The following is a 17,032-nucleotide window of genomic DNA, read 5'->3' on the forward strand; positions in this document are numbered from 1 at the left end:
AAAGAATCGAACATATCATTCTTTTAAGTGTGGTAGGATTAATTTCGTTGCAAGACATATTGATTGTTTCAGGCAGTTTGAAGTAGAAAAAAAATATAATATCATTATTGCTGCTTCAAACTGTCTTTCGATATGAAGGGCTGCCATGTGTTCAGAAGGTGAACATTATTGTGGTGAGACAAATTTGGTTTGAAATGTGACAATTTTACCTCACAGCTCTAAGATACCGCAATAGTACTGTGGCATTGTCTCCTTGTTTATATTAGAATCCATGTTGTAATGATTTTTGAACATCTTATCAATGCCGCGTTAACTTATACTAATGATACAGTTGAGTGGACACTCTTTCTGTTTCTTGAAGGTCACATCGATGCCTTTCATTTTGATAGTTTCTGGTCTAGCTTCGGGGATGGGCTCACTCCTTTTGGAAGTGGATTAACACTCCTATTGGACTGCGAATTCAATTCGATTCTAGTCAATCCGATCAATTCAACATGATTTGCTCGAAATTGCTCACCACTAAAGCCTATAAAATGTATGAAATACCATGTATATTTGAACCTGATGCGATTGACTTACCATGGGAGAAGAGGATTCCATCTCCACAAGTAAGATCAAACCGACTTTCAATATTTGATAATGTTTGACTTTGCCATCCTTCATCAATAATGTAGCGATTGTTTGTTTACCTGTGGTTTTAATTTTCTGTGAATAGAATCGCGTTCTTATCATTTTCTGAGCTCGTCCCCTTCATTCATGTACGGAACATAATGTTGCATGCTGTCACGGATTAATGTATGTTTCATATAAAATATAATATATAAAATTATAGACGTAATTTCTTTCTGTGTGTGTGTGTGTGTGTGTGTGTGTGTGTGTGTGTGCGTGATTATTAATGGCAGACATTGTGGAAGATCAATACAAATAATGGAATGTGCATGATGTAGCCTATCAACAACAACAACAAATAACATTTCTATGCAACAAAGTAAACTTTGGATCCCAAAACAACATCTGTATATTTGTGGGTTTTTTTTTTTCACTAAATCTATTTTGCTATTTACAAAACAAGCAAGAAACAAACAACAAAACAAAACAAGAGGAACCAAAAGCAAACAGTAAACCGCTATTCCTGGGGGCTTCATTATAGCAGGAGTTGCCTGTACACATGACTTTCATCAATGAAGCAGTGATACATGATTGGTTGCTTTCTGTGTGGCAGTCATACTCAAGCGTGTTGGAATGACTAATGCTGCAATTTTCTATTGTGATTAGAGAATTTATCCATTTCAAAAGATACCACCTCATGTTTTTGTGCCTGCAAGTGAATCTCGTTAGGTTTTAGCCTGTACAGTGGAATTATGCCCTCTTTAGGAGTTTAGATACAAATTCTTTTTATTCTAAAATAGTGGGGGTTTCATTCTTGGCAAAAATGTTTAATTACCAAGGTAAGGAATACACAATTTCTATAAGTAACAGTATAACTGAACAAAATTGTACAATGATTGTGGGAGATTCATGATGTATTTGAGTGTGCTTGGTTATGAAAAAAAAAAGATGAACCAATGATTTATGATACCTGTATGGAGTGTATAGGAGATGGAGTGTAGGAGATTGATATGAATTCAGTTGACAATCAGGTAATTTTTTACTGCTGTGTCAAGTGAAAATTGTGATAATTATGTTTCTAGTATGTTGAGTATACACTCCTGCATGCATAGTCTTTTAAATCTGAATGAATATTTCATATAATCAAAATCAAAACAAAATAGTATCTATATGTATGTAAAAATCTAGGTCATGCTGATTTGATTTTCTATGTATGTTGCTGAAATAAAATAGTAAGTAGTGCAGACATGTATGGTATGTATGATATGTCTATATATGTGTATGTGTGTGCGTGTATGCCTTTGTATATGCCATACGAAACTGATCTCTTTTTTAGGTCTTATACAGTGTATAGACTAGTGATTTTTGATACCTGAATACTCTGTATTGTATACACATATATTTTTACACAGCACACACACACACATTATGATATACATGTACTTCAGCATTCTTTTGTCAAGAAACAATGTAATATTCAACTCCTAGGTTGTCTCCTGAATGGAATAAGGAGGCACAAGTTACAGACAAAATGCAACAGACTTGTGTCACACTATCATCCAATGATGTCACAAAATAAATTATCTAAACACACTGTATGTGTACAGAATATGATAACAATAGATTAATCACATAACCATAGAATATAAATATTGGGTTTTGAAGTTTCGTCACCCAGGGTCCTCTGTTTTTTAAAGGAATTTATTGCTTTCAAAATTGAAATTGCATAATTGTACATGAACAGGTTTACTAGTAATCTCTAAAATGTCTTTATTCCAAAGCATATAATTCCTGTTGAAAGGGACTTTACAGTACTGGCTGAGATAGAGATTCATGTTTTGAACATTCCTAAATGAGATAATGAGAAACCTCTTATGAAATGTGAAAGAGGTTGTAATTTTAAGAGGATTTATTTGGTTAAAATTGGTTTTCAAATGGCTTAGATATCCCCTAAAAAGTGATATTTATAAAAAGCGACAGAAATCATCGTACATTAGGATTTCTTTTTTTTTCCCACCTGGTTTGGGGATGTCTCAGCCATTTCAAAACCGACTTCCATCAAATAAACTTACCACTTTGACATCTCATAGTGTAGTTTCTGAATATCTCGCAAAACGTTAAAAGCTAAATCCGCACCTAAACCAGAACTGTACACACCCTTTAAGTTGTACAAATTTCTCTCATTCTTCTGTTCTCTTCTTCTCTCTCCCTCTTACTATTTTACTCTTTATTTATCCTTCCGGTCAATTTTCGTCTGTTTCCTTTTTCTTGGCTGTCTGCCCCTCCCACTCTGCCTCTGTTTCTTTTCTCTTTCTTCTCTTTGCTATACTCCCATCCTCTTTATCTCATCTCACTTCGCTCTTTCCCGTCTTTCTATTCTCTGTCTTCCTTATAAGTTTCATTCAAACATTGTTCATAGCTTTTATAAACCACGTTTCATCTTTCTTAGGGGCCTATATCTGAAAAGATAACCCATTCTCAAAATGATTATGTAATGTTTGTCAGTCTATTATACATATTTGTTTTTATATGAAATATCATTTCATATTAATGAATAAACCAAGGCGTGTGTATAACATACAAAGAAGTCATCTTTCACGGAGAAAATGGACAGCGTATGCATAATTTTCTTTATTCAACAGTCCTGTTAAAGACTTCATAAATGGTATGCAAAACAAACTTTTTTTTCATGTTTTCTTTGTTATAGCTATGACCTCAAACCGTAACACCTTTCATGTAATATATTCTTACTGGAGCCTTCAAACCAAAAAATAGCTAATCATTCTTTCACTCTTTTCAAGAACAAAAAAAAAAAAATGTTTGGATATCGATGTGCATGCATTTTGTTGGATCCCGAAACAATGCCAACATCGTGTATTCTTTTCTAAGTCCATGGTGTAGAAAGCGGCAGATTACTGATCGAACACTTAACCGGTATGAAGCGCTAGATGGCGCTATCCAGTTCTTGCAGTGAATTTCCCGTCAAGGCATTGGTGTAGCACGTCGTTGAAATTGCCTAACCGTTGACTTGTGTCAATCCATTCTGAAAGTGCTACAGGAAAAACAAAAACAGCAAAATCATCATCATCAACAATATCAACAACAAAAACAGCAACAACATCAACAGCGACAACAATAACTACAACAACCTCAACAACAACAAAAAACACAGAATTAAGCAACGCTATGCATCCAACTAAGCTCCAAGTAAGTATAAGTCAACAAACAAACAAAAAAAAAAGTGAGAAGAGACATTTATTTATCAATTTCTTTTTATTTTGATTTGGGTTGATTTGGTTTGTTAGTTACTAATGATTTAAATGACTTGACAGATGGTCACGATATCAATATGAGTTAAAAAAAAATAATGTGGAAATCGGCTACATGTACAAACAACCTAATTGACATGCCCGTGTGGCATACCATGTGTTTAGCATAACCCAAAAAGCACACTTCAAGATTTAATTGTTGCTGCTGCAAATGACCTCGACCACTGTAACGTGATAGCCCACCAGGGCGTTGTGTGCAGTATACAACCAGAACCAGAACCAGAACCAGAACCAGAAAGGTCTAACCCTGAATTGTTGATCAAGGTGTCATCAAATTCAACAATTATATTGCCCAGTCAAACATTGAGAAGCTTCGTTTTACAAATACCATATATTACAAAAGAACTTGCATCATGTACAAATTGCCGTCAGAGGACGGTTGTAGCTAATGGCTGTACTGCTATAAAGTTTCCGTAAAAATGACACTGAGTTGGATGGCTTGGGGTTTTCAACATCTTGATTTTGTGCAAATCGAAGTGGATGTCTATAACTTGCTACTGTACTCGAAATTAATAGCAACTTTTCTTGATCATTTTCTTCCTCCTCCTCCTCCTTATCATCATTCCCGTCTCCCTCTCTCTCTCTCTCTTGTTCGAAGCAGATGCTTAGTTTTCTTTTACCCCCTTTTAAAGCCGTCGATTAATTAATAACATTGAAATGATAGTAAAGCGTTTACGATCTATAATTATAAATTTTGCTTGCAAATGGGTTTGTGTATGCGTGCGCTTTGTTAGATTATTGTTGGCTTGTTGATATTGACATACAAACTAATCTACTCTCAACCATGCTAATTTCCTTTGTTATTCGTAGTTGTTGAACTTTATCTCTTATACAGATATAAGTCATGGGAGGGAAATTCATTATCATTCCCCTAAACACCTGTGTCATATCTGGCACGTGCATTACCCTCCAGTGTAATGAAAACGCCTGATGTAATACGGACTCGAAATATAACAACAAAATGTAAAAATTGTAACCCTAACAGCCCAAATTCACGAAGGTGGTACAAATGAAACCATGGTTTAAAACCATGGACAAAAACCATGAAGCGCCAAATGTGCACGGAATATTTCGTTACGAAATTGGTCATTTCGTCGACAAAATGACCGTTTTTGTTAACGAAATTATCATTTCGTGGACGAAATGTTTATCTAGTTACAAAATGTTGTCATTTTGTTATAAAACAATCATTCCTTTAACTGAAACAAAAAATAAGACTCATTATTCCTAATGTTTGTTTATCCGAAATTGAAACAAGGCTTGCTGTTCCGAACATTCTCTAACCCGAAAATGGTAAAAAGACTGGTTATCCCGAAGATGATAATTCCTTTATCCGAAAGCAAAATAGGGTTCGTAACGCCGACAGTTCTTAATTATTATATTACGCTCATTCTTTTCAGGCTATAAAACTAACCAACCTGATTTTATTTTTAAATTAACGAATCTTTTTTTTACATCAAACCTTTCATTTTTTTCATTAGCAAATATGCAGAACGACGTATTTAGTTTCATTTTCGGATTACAGAACCTTTTGAACCTTCGAAGAAACGAACTGATAAGGAACAACGGTATAATGTTTGGATTGACTAATTGCCTATTCCATTTTCGACAATGTTCGAATTTTATTGTTTAGGTAAAGAAAAATGGTGTATTTTGGTACAACAAACATCCCCTTAGTAAAACAGACCCAGAAATGAGTTAGACACTCAGAGAATAGAGCCTATAAGCTTAACAGTATATAGGCTTATGATCTCGACTTTTTTAATGGCAAAAAACCACGTAAATTAAGTCCCATGATATCATTTTCAGCTCATGTATTTTCTTCTTCGTCTTCTTCTTCTTCTTCTTCTTCTTCTTCTTCTTCTTCTCTATCTTGCGTAGAGTCAAGCTTATTACCTTTATTTTGTCTTGTACTTAGCTAGTGGGCATTATTTGCCTCTATATAGCTTCTCAATCGCACAACTTGAAGGCCTTATTTTCTTTTGATTTCGTTTTCACTTAATGAATAAAGATAAAAAAAATAGAGTGTTGTAAAGTTACATATTGTTTGGTAAATTCAGTTTGAAATGAAGACTATGATAATAATACATGACACCAAAGGAATTTGAATCAGTATAAAGCGAGTTACATTCATATACGATAGGTGAGATTATGAGCGGCGGAACCAACATGTACATGGAAGCAAAATTAATGCTTTATTTCGCACGCACGCACACACACACACACACACACACACACACACACACATACTCACACACTGCCCTCATTATTGTGTATGTGATGTTGCACTCGTGAGCTGTATTACTCGTAGATGTCGAACTCGTGACGTGCGCCCCCGAAGGTAGGCATATGTTTACCAGTATCGTACTTACACTTTTCCCTCAGTTTAATGAGAGCACAAAATGAACTTGAACAATATTTACTAGGAATCACCTCTACCCGTCCAGGACCACTAACTGTTCATTACATTTGACGGTAATCGCAAATCCCTAAATGAATCAGATTTATATTTTATTTTGTTTTGTGAATATAGTTCTTAGCAAAGGCATAGAAGGGATTTAAATCAATGGCATTTTTAGGGCAGTACTCGTTGTGCTTCTATGGAGAATAATAACGTCGGTGAGTTTAGTTTGGGTTTACCTCCCATTACTGTTTTGCTCAAGTCAAAATATTTCTGGACCACATTATTTATTAACAATCAGGATATCATAATATTGTATAGGAATAAGATCTCTGTGAACGTGCATCACAAAACCAACAAAAAGTTGCCAGACATGTTTTTTTTTTTTTTTTTTTTTTTTTTTTTTTTTTTTTAGTTAAGAGCAAATGCTGAAAGAGCAGACTCTAAGCTTTAAAATGATGCATTATCCAAATCAAATGGACTCTCTTAACCTATCTAAATACCGGAAAGAAAACACACACTCTGGAAAAGTGTGAACCGAGAAAAGAGGCTCCATGATGTACAGGGTCTATTCAAGGGTTTATTCTTCACAATGCCGTGCTAGCTGTGTTATGAAAGAGACAATAAATCACAAGAGGTGGATCCCAGGAGCAACAACAATGGATTATCAGAGTAAACTGAAATTGAGCATGTTCTATTAACACATTCTGTCCATAATTAACTCTAACTTTCAAAGCTGTAGCATAATCCTTTCAAAAGTTATTAGTCTTGAAAGCGAAGAGTGTGCAAAGGATTTCAAGAAATGAAAAGGGGCCTCTAAGACATACCCGATCATTCTACTCTCTCCCCCAAAAAGGGTTGTATAAAAACTGCTGTAAACATACTTTCCCATTCATGTTATGACAAAAAACTAAAGAATTATGTAAGAGAAGGATAGCTCTTTCAAAATATATGAATCAAGATTGACTGGGGTGACCCATTTCACCTTTTTTTTTTAGTCCTCACGTTAAAAAGTAAGGGTGCGAATTTCTGTTGGTTTTATGATGCATGGTCAAATGATATATGCTTTTGATATTGTTAAAATCATATTGTAAATGTTTTCTTAATAATCTCTGAAGTAAGGAGAGATAAAACAACTTATTGACAGGAGAAAGGTCAGCACTGGTTGTTTTGATGGCAGTTAGAATTGTTTTTTCTTAATCTCTCGGATTAATCAATTATGGTCTTGAATGTAACACTAGTTCAAGTTCAAGTTGATTTATTTCACTTCCAACAAACAAATAATTAGAAATACAAAGAAAGGCTCATATACACAGACGTCATGAAATCAGTACCACAATACGATGAACAGAATAACATTGTAAAAGAGATACAGGTAAATTATCAACAGAGATACAAATAACTGTTACGTCACTGTGGTAAATGCATAAACAATATTGCTGGAAATGGAGGGGACTGCTAAAAAGCAGAGCTTGTAGAATGCAGTCCCCTCATATTAAACTCGATCACACTAAATTCGATCACCGCTTCAATATACAATACCGGTACAACCAGGGCTTATAATTTAGTGGGAAAATTTTGAAAACCTTTTTTTTTTTTTTTTTTTTTTTTTTTTTAAAGAGTAAAATGCACATTGAGTGAACAGCTTTTCACTAAATATGCTTAATGAATTGGCTCATCATGACCATAAATCATAGTCTGATCTATTTGTTACCAAAATTTGGTCATGAATACAGGACTATGGTAGCGTTCGTACGAGGAAACTACACTGGGGCGTATATCATTATAATGTGTATGTATAGTTTACGTTAATGAGGGCATATTTGATGACATTGATTGACTTTGCTCAAATTTCCGTTGTGTAGCCTCAGTGGTAAGCACTGCCCCCAACGCTCGAGGATGGAAAGGAGAAGACATCCGAATGCCATGTGACATCCAGGAGGATCCTCTCGCTGTGGTCTTGGTCCAGGAGAGAATCTCAGAGCAGAAGCAGAGGACGATCAAGACTGGATTCACCGATGGAGAAGTTCGGAGCAGGGAGGAACGGTTCGACATCGACATAAACTTTAGCCTCGTCATCAGCGACTTGGAGGTGGCAGATGAGGGTCGTTACTATTGCCAAGTTGTGTTGAAAAATTTCGAGAATTTTGACAATTCTACCCTCATGACGATAAGTGGTAAGTAATATATATATATATATATATATATATATATATATATATATATATATATATATATATATATATAAATGTATATATATATATGTATATATATATATATATATATATATTCCTCTCCTCATGCACTTTGTCATGTCATGAATTAGTAGGAGATAACCTTAGAGGTTAATAAAATTAAGTATACAGATCCTAAAGGTAGGATACTGTTACCGCCGGATAATTCTCAGATTTTTTTTTTTCATTTGAACAACTATAAATTAGAAACTAAGGACAGAGTTTCAGAATTTATGATAATTCGGATGAAGAATAAGAATATTTTCAAAATTTATAACACATTGAAATGAACAAAAATGATAACATTGCATGCAGGGTCACTATAATCATGATAAGAATGCATGAGTTGGGACTCAAAGGAAGGAAAACAAAAGAAGAAGTCATGCACAGATTATACACAGGTGAACCAGCAAGCAAGCTGTATATTGTATATTGTATTTTGGAATTACACATACATGTACTACATTTTTTGAAATATTTGAGCCTCCTACTAGTATGTCACCATCCTGGCTTGTTCAGTGGAATTCGTTTAAGTTTTTTTTTTTTTTTTTTTTTTTTTTCAAAATATTGTTTCGCTGCTCAAGAACCACTAAATTAATGATTCCAAGCTTTCAAGTAATGATGATAATCAATATATCGACTTGGTACTCATTTCACATTTTTTGAATCCTCAATTAAAACCTCTGCGTGAGACTTTTTGTTGGTTTTGTGATGCACGGTCAATTAAATTCATGTGATTTTTCTTTTCTTTTTTTCCCTTTTGCTTCTAGTAATAAAGATTGCTTATTCAAGTACGTATTCACGTCGATGTATGACAATTTATTAGTTCCATTTGAGAAGCTTGTTTATGTTAATAATGTATTTCATGAGTCGTCATCTGAGATCCAGAAAAATCTTCGAGTGATCCCTGAGATCATTCCAAAAGAAGTGTAAAAGAACATTTTTCACGCAAACTTTATCCGATTTTATTCTTAACTCACCCTTTCAGTCACTCGCCCCTCAAGAGTCAAAATGTTCACTCTTTTTTATATATATATATTTTTTTTTTAGTAGGCCATACCTCATCACTTGCTGATAAAACTATGAATATGATCTGAAAAAAGCATCTCTGTTTGCAGTCTTAGAATGAACCTGGGTTTTTGTTCGTTTTGCTTTGTTTTGTTTTTCTCTTCATTGATGTGGGTATAGTGAGTGATGCTACTTTGGAACTTGGGTAAATCACAGTGTCAAAATTAAAAGCACTCATTTTTTTTTTTTTAAGTGTCTTTGTAATCTATATCGCGAAATTTTTTAATGTATTACTTTGTCAATTCTTTCTCTCCAAGCGAAGAGAAGCGATGCAGGCAGTTATTTCGATTAACACAATACAGTGCACTCCCGTTATAACGAACACGGTTATAATGAAATTCCGGTTATAACGAGGTAAAGATTTTGTGCTGCAAAGTCATCCATTTTATGTATTTCGGTCCCAAGGACTTCGTTACAACGGGAGTCCACTGTAATCATTTTTTTTTTTTGGCAATTCTGTAATTCGCGCTTACACTGTATGCTCGCACCACTCGTAGCGCTTCACTGTCGTCCATGCATTCATCTCCAAAGCGTCTGCCGCAGTGAGCAATCGACTGTTTTATTGTATTGGTACGTCGTCAATCTGAATATAACGTGCGTCTTGTTGTAACTATCAACGACTATGAGAGTTACACGGAAATTGCTTTATGTTTCAGAAATGATGATCACGAGACAACGTTTTGTTCAATCGCAAATCTCAGTATCTGCATATTTTATATATTATGTATATCAATGCAAATGAGTAGCAGGGGGCGCCCCTCTCTGCCGCTATCTATGTGTCATGTCATAAAGCAGTAACATGGAGTGGAAGCAGCACGTTAACTACCTTTAATATGCACAACGGCATGGCGATTGCTCGAAAGCGGATGATGGGTGTGTCGACCATAGCGCCTTTTGGAGAATCGTGTTTACTAACTGACTTGAGAGGTTTGGAAATTACAATCAAAACGTACGTTCAAAATCAGAACTCATATTTATTTCGTTTTGCATGAACTGTGTCGGCCTGTGACTACATGATGGAAAGGGGGCCTCAAAGTCCCAGAACTACGGTATTATCGAAATTCTTATTGTATGCTATAACCAAATAAGAATGAGCTAGGTTGGTTCTTAAAAACATTGATGACAGTATAGTATAGTTCAAGTTTAATGGCAGATCCAGGGATGCAAGGCACGGGGCCATTAAGTGGGGAGGAGTCTTCAAATTGACGCCTCAGAGTCCCTAAACTATAGTGCTATGAAGACATTAGTCATTTAATGACTAAAATTGCATGTTTGATTATGACGGAATCAGGGGTGCCCGGATCGCGGGGGGGGGGGGGGGGGGGGGGGGGGGTAATGGGGAGGAGGGCGATTTTCTACATTTTCAGTATCTTTTTTTGAAAAATCTACGACAGACTATTTAGTTATTGAATTACAACGGCAGTCTAGAAAGTGATTGTATAGAAATGATCTTAGAATTCAACTTCTTTATGCTCGTCGATCCTAATCATACACATTATATGATTTTTTATCACATTAATGGAAACCCACAATTTGTCGTACAATATGACGATTGATACTCGGTCACATACAGTTGTTCTTTGCATTAACTCTGCATTAGGGTCTGTATAGAATGTATTTTAAAACCTGATACAATTTGCATAGTGGGAGAGGAGGGTTCCATTTCCGCGAGTGAAATCAAACTCGCTTTCAGAATTAATGACTCGAATTGCCTGCTCTAGTCATTCTTCAGTAATGATTTAAGAGATGTGTGTATGCCGGTGTCTTTCAACTACGATTAACAATCTTATTCTGAGCTCCTGATGTTTCATATTATCATTGGTAAATGCTGATTTCACAAACTTCCCCATTTTTGCGGTTGATAAATAATTATAGTTTTGTTGATGTGCAGGAAGGACATAAAAACATGATAATTAGGAAAGGACAGTAGGCTCAATACAATGTGTTGTAACGAATCACACATTTTAAGAGTATACCCAAATACAGTTTGCACGATGGTTTTCGATGTACAGCATGCCAATATAGGCTTTGCCTTTGCTCTTGTCGAACTTGTCTTTTACTGGTATCGAACTTGAATAGCATTTTAAGCCGATGTACCTGTGGTGTAAATATGGTTTTCACAATTGAAAGCACTGGAAAGTTACTGAGTGTACCCCACTGCGTATCAGGGCAATCACACCCCAATGGAAATCATTGAAAAGGTTAGAATAAAGAAAACGTTTATGGTTAGGTTTAGGGTATAAAGTTTGGGTTAGGGTAAGGATTAGGTTCAGGATCATTATTACAGTAAGGGGGAAAGGTCCAGGTTAATTGCCCAGGAAGTAATTCAAGATCCAAAACACATTTTTTTTTTTTTTTTTTTTTGTGAACAAAGTGCTTACCAGGGAAATATCATTGAGCTTTTGACCTTTAACCTTTAGCGAACTTTACCCATGTATAAACTTGACCAGTGAAAGTTTTAATGCGTGATATGACTTTGGTGTTAACAGCTCAAAATTATTCAAAGTTATTGAGAGCACAACAAAATGTCGACAACAATGACGACAACGATGGAATAATTCATGTCTCACTTCCGCTACGCAGGCAAAACAAAGAACATCACGTATGTGCTCTCAGTGTCACAATCAACAAGATGACGTGGAAATTACTTTGTAATATCTTTCCCTTGCTATAACTCATGCATATGTTTGTGTCTTTTTTTGTGCATAAGATCGGCTTTGATTGTTCATATTGGCATGCATGCAAAGGCTTTGAAGTGATAAGTACAAGTAGTGCTAAAACTATGTGAATAATTGTTCAGTTTGCATGTATAGTATGTAAACCCCTCTTGTGCTCACACTGATATTATGTATTGATTACATTAATTATATCAAACTCTTGGAGAAGATCAGCTTTCCTTGTTTTGAACTTTATTCTATACAATTGAATTAAATACTTTTCATGTTACACTTTGTATACTTTGTGACTTTTCTTTTTTTTTTGCGTTCGTTTGCAATGATTATTTCATGTTTTAATTTGCATTATTTTATTGTATGATTTCTATGTTTTGTTATCATTTCACGGCCTTGCTGAAATGCAGATTTTAGCAGATAGCTATCCTTTTACCGTTGTTATATGAATAAACTCAAACACAAACTGAGTTAAAGTACCCGTGACGCATTCACATTTCGAATAAACCTAGACCCATTGTCATTGTTTGTTCCTAGTCAGTGCAAGGAGTTGCATTAAGATTGAAGCCTTGCTCAAATTATATTCAATATCCCAACATATTCCTAACAACTTCACAAAGCAGGTCTGTAATAAGTCTGATGAGCCTCAACATGTATAGTAAATGATATTGCATAATACAATTGTTATATCCTGTACAATTATCAATGACAATAACTTACGAGTCTCTAGACATTTCTACTCCTCCATAATGTGCTTCCTAAAAGCAAACCAAATCTTTGTCACCTATCAATGTTAACGCTGTCCGTATGGGTTCAGATAGCACTATCATTGATACTTCCCCTGGCAATGGACATACATGGTATGCTGTTGCTGCACTACACTGAAAATGTTGACTTTGTACAATGCAGTCTGTAAATATAACACATTTTGTGGTGATTGCTTCAGAATTCAGTAGGATTTGTGTTATGCAGTCATATACTGATTTGTAATAATATAAAGCAGCAGGCTTCTAGTTAATGGACATCATGAAATACAATTGAACCTTGTTGAAGCAAGGTCTTTGGAACAAGAAATTTTACTGCCAGTATATACCAGCTATATCCACGTCTTGTCCTGTCTTGTTAGGGTCAATATACAGTAGTGTATTGATAATTATAACAATATTATTGCTATATAAATACAAAAACAAGGTAGAGAAGGACTGGAAAAGAACCTGCATGACAAGAATTATATCACTGTTCTTCCTGACGAAATTCCACTGTATTTGACCTTAAAGGGACATTCCAGACGATTTTCATAATTTCATATCATGTAGTATATAAGTTGACAACTCCATGTATAGATTTGAGGAATATATTGTGGTTCTTGAGCAGAGAAACAATACTTTGAAAAACCTTAATTAAATTACACTGAACAAGGAAGATGACATATTCGGGTTCACATATTTCAGAAATGTAGCAGTGTAATTCCACTACAATACCTCTTGCTTGCGAGTTCACCTGTGTATAATCTATGCATGCCTTCTTCCTTTGTTCTGCTTCCTTAAGTCCCAACTCATGCATTCTTATGGTGACTCCGCCATGTCATCATCCTTGTTCATTGCAATTTGTTCTAAATGTCTAAAATATTCTTATTCTTCATCCTAATTATCACAAATTCTAAAACTATGCCCTCAGTATAACTAACTTAAAATAGTTGTTCAAATGGAAAAATCTGAAAATCATCCGGAGGTCTCCTTTGTAGTCTAAATTTCGTTTACTAAGATTTTGAGATGTCATTTATAGTTAAATGCGTGTGTGTGTGTGTGTGTGTGTTTGTATGTTTCTATGTGTGAGTGTGTGGTGGGCAAGGAAGGAAACATTTAATTGTAAAAAAGGGTGGGGGGATCACAGGAATCACAACACCCACCTCCATTGAGCAGATTAACTTTTTGTCCGATACTCCGCATTACTTTGTTTTCTAGAATATAGCAGCAAAATAAGACAGTGAACACTGTTTCTCTGTTTTCTGTTCTGCTCCCTTGACATTATGCAGTAAATGTAAATCGTGTGTTGTCTAATTTCGATGAGGTTTGTCCTGATAAAGAACAATAAGATTTATTCAATTCAAGAGTTTATGAAGTAAATGATGGTGCCACCTTTTCTCTTTGCAGGCGATCGTGGACGCTTTAAAATGACTAATGATAATAATATAAAAGTATACTTTAAAATGATTGACAACCACCGGTAGGTCCTCCATTATACAAAAGTTTGGATATCATTATGTCAGTACACGATATGGCATGACACTGAATGGAATTGATGATTGTTAGGTCTGCTCACAAAGAGTAAGATCACTATGACACGACACCATTATATTTTATTGATTCCCTGCACCTCTGATGTCTCCACACGCAGGCGGGACTTGAATTATCATTTAAGAATAATGATAATTATAATGGTAGTAACAATACATTTACATAACGCATGTCCCATAAACGTACATATTCAAACGCACTTTACCATTGGATTATAAATATCAATGGAACAAAATGGAGTTGTTAAATGTTTTCTGGAGAAGATGAAAGATTGCTGGTTGCGGAGAATTTGGGGTAGTTGATTCCACAGTTTGTGAGCAGCAGATGAAAATGTTTTACCACTCAGTGTGGTCAGCATCTTGGAAGTTGGATGATTCCTTGTGAAACCATTTCATTCGAGTAGCAGGCTCAGCCACACAAAATGTTATATACAACGACAAAAAATAAACTGTCAGTATGTATGTACACATGGCATTCTGTCAACAGTAAGCACTTGTATACCTTATCAGAATTACATGATTTGTACAGCTGTACTATAACATGTAAATTGAAGTTCAGAAGTAGATTATTTGTTATACGAAATTTAGCAACTGAAATTTGACTATCAAACTCAGGAAAGAATTGTGGAAACGTCAACTCAGTATATCAAGACCCAAGACTTTATCATGATATTATGTAGCCAATATGTTAAGAAGGCATTAATCAACACATCAAATGATTGAAATATACGATTTAAGTTTTGTTGAAAGATGGAAATGTTGCAAAGAAAAAAAAAATGAGATAGTACATTTCGAGAGAAGGATGAAACTCTCTGCGGTTCGGATATATCCGGCTATGGTATTAGTGTTACCGGAGTACAGGATGAAATTCTCTGCGGTTCGGATATATCCGGCTATGGTATTAGTGTTACCGGAGTACAGACTCACCTTTGAATCAATGAGTGCACTCTAATTATGTAGGCCTACGTGCATGGCCCGTGGAATGCAGTCGGCAGTGTGAAACAGACGACCAACTAGACATGACTATATAAATATGACCTGGGAGCCAATTTTAAAAATCGAATTGTTTGTAACGTCTTTATTTGTGAAGAATATAGAATTCTAATTCACTCCCGTATATTTCCTTACGGCTTCAATTAAAGGCAATCACTTGGCATCCCTTTGTGCAGTTCTAATGCACAAAATCCAAGAAGAGCGCACTATTATGTGGATAACTATGCGTCATTAAATGAACATTGTTCGGGGATGGATAACCAGTCACAATAGTTCAGGTTTAAGCCAACTTTATTATGCTCACGCAACACAAACTGCCGGCCGAAAGGGGGAAGGTTGTACAACAACAATAGAACATACATCTCAAACACTGCCCGTAAGAGGGCAGTATAACACACTGGCGCGATCACTTTCTTCTTTCTGTCTTCTTCTACATAATAGAATGGAAAACCCTTGGCTGTGGAATAATCATGCACATTCAATATGCCAAGAATGTGTGTGGAATGAAACCAATCAAACTTCTGACTAATAACGTGGATAGGTAGACCACATTACGAACACTCAATGATTTGATAACATTAATACAAACATTATCCCCATATAGACACAGTCTCTAGAAACCTGTCTGGACTGACTGACAACCAACTAATATGAAACATTAACATTACACTAACTATGATCAGCACTGCTATACATATACAGTATTCTATACTCATTAGACCAACAATCAGAATCACGTCCATACAAAAATACCAATAAGCTATGCTATACATGTATAATGTAACCTCATATACACTGTACAATTTATTCTACCAATCATAAAACGGCACTTAATAAAACAAACTAACTTATGCTGTAAAGAAAACAGAAAATATTTCACAATGTCAACTATCAAATATAGTACATAGCTACCTCACTTACTTTATACCTTTTCTCACAATGTGAAACATTACTACTGTACGTATTAAAGTACCATGATCTCCCCACTCTCATTCACTCTTTTGTTACAACACTGTCAAACACTTCACATACAGCTGTAATCACTTTTCTTTTGCTTGGATTTGGAACGAGTGTACATAAACACTACACCATAGCTGTGACCTTTCCTTTACAGTCTTAAAACAAGCACACACACACACACACACACACACACACACAATGCTGTTAGAACCAAATAAACGACCAACATAGGCCCTGAAAGCACAAAGACAAAAATTCCTAGAGAAATCAAATGAAACTAACATAGCATTGAAATCAACAATGGGGTGTGTGTAATGCCTGATATATGTATTCAAATCGGTATGAGTAAGACCAACATGTTCATGAAAGCTGCTGAGAATAGCCACCCACCTGACCGGGGAAGTGTGGGAGAGTTGAGCCACTGGCAGAGTTGATCCAGGCCACCTCACATCACATCTTCATAGTAACTGACA

The 17,032-nt window shown here is 35.4% G+C and overlaps 1 protein-coding gene across 1 annotated transcript in view; it reads left to right on the forward strand.

Moving 5' to 3' along the window:
* The first annotated feature begins 580 nt into the window (after positions 1-580).
* Positions 581-17,032, forward strand: part of LOC140236295 (uncharacterized) — a 140,515-nt gene continuing 124,063 nt past the window's right edge. The window contains exons 1-2 of the mRNA XM_072316249.1: positions 581-608; positions 8,205-8,516. Of these exons, the coding sequence (XP_072172350.1) occupies positions 581-608; positions 8,205-8,516 (340 nt within the window). The remainder of the gene's footprint in view (positions 609-8,204; positions 8,517-17,032) is intronic.

Source organism: Diadema setosum, chromosome 12, assembly GCF_964275005.1.
Source record: "Diadema setosum chromosome 12, eeDiaSeto1, whole genome shotgun sequence".
Taxonomy (NCBI): Eukaryota; Metazoa; Echinodermata; class Echinoidea; order Diadematoida; family Diadematidae; genus Diadema; species Diadema setosum.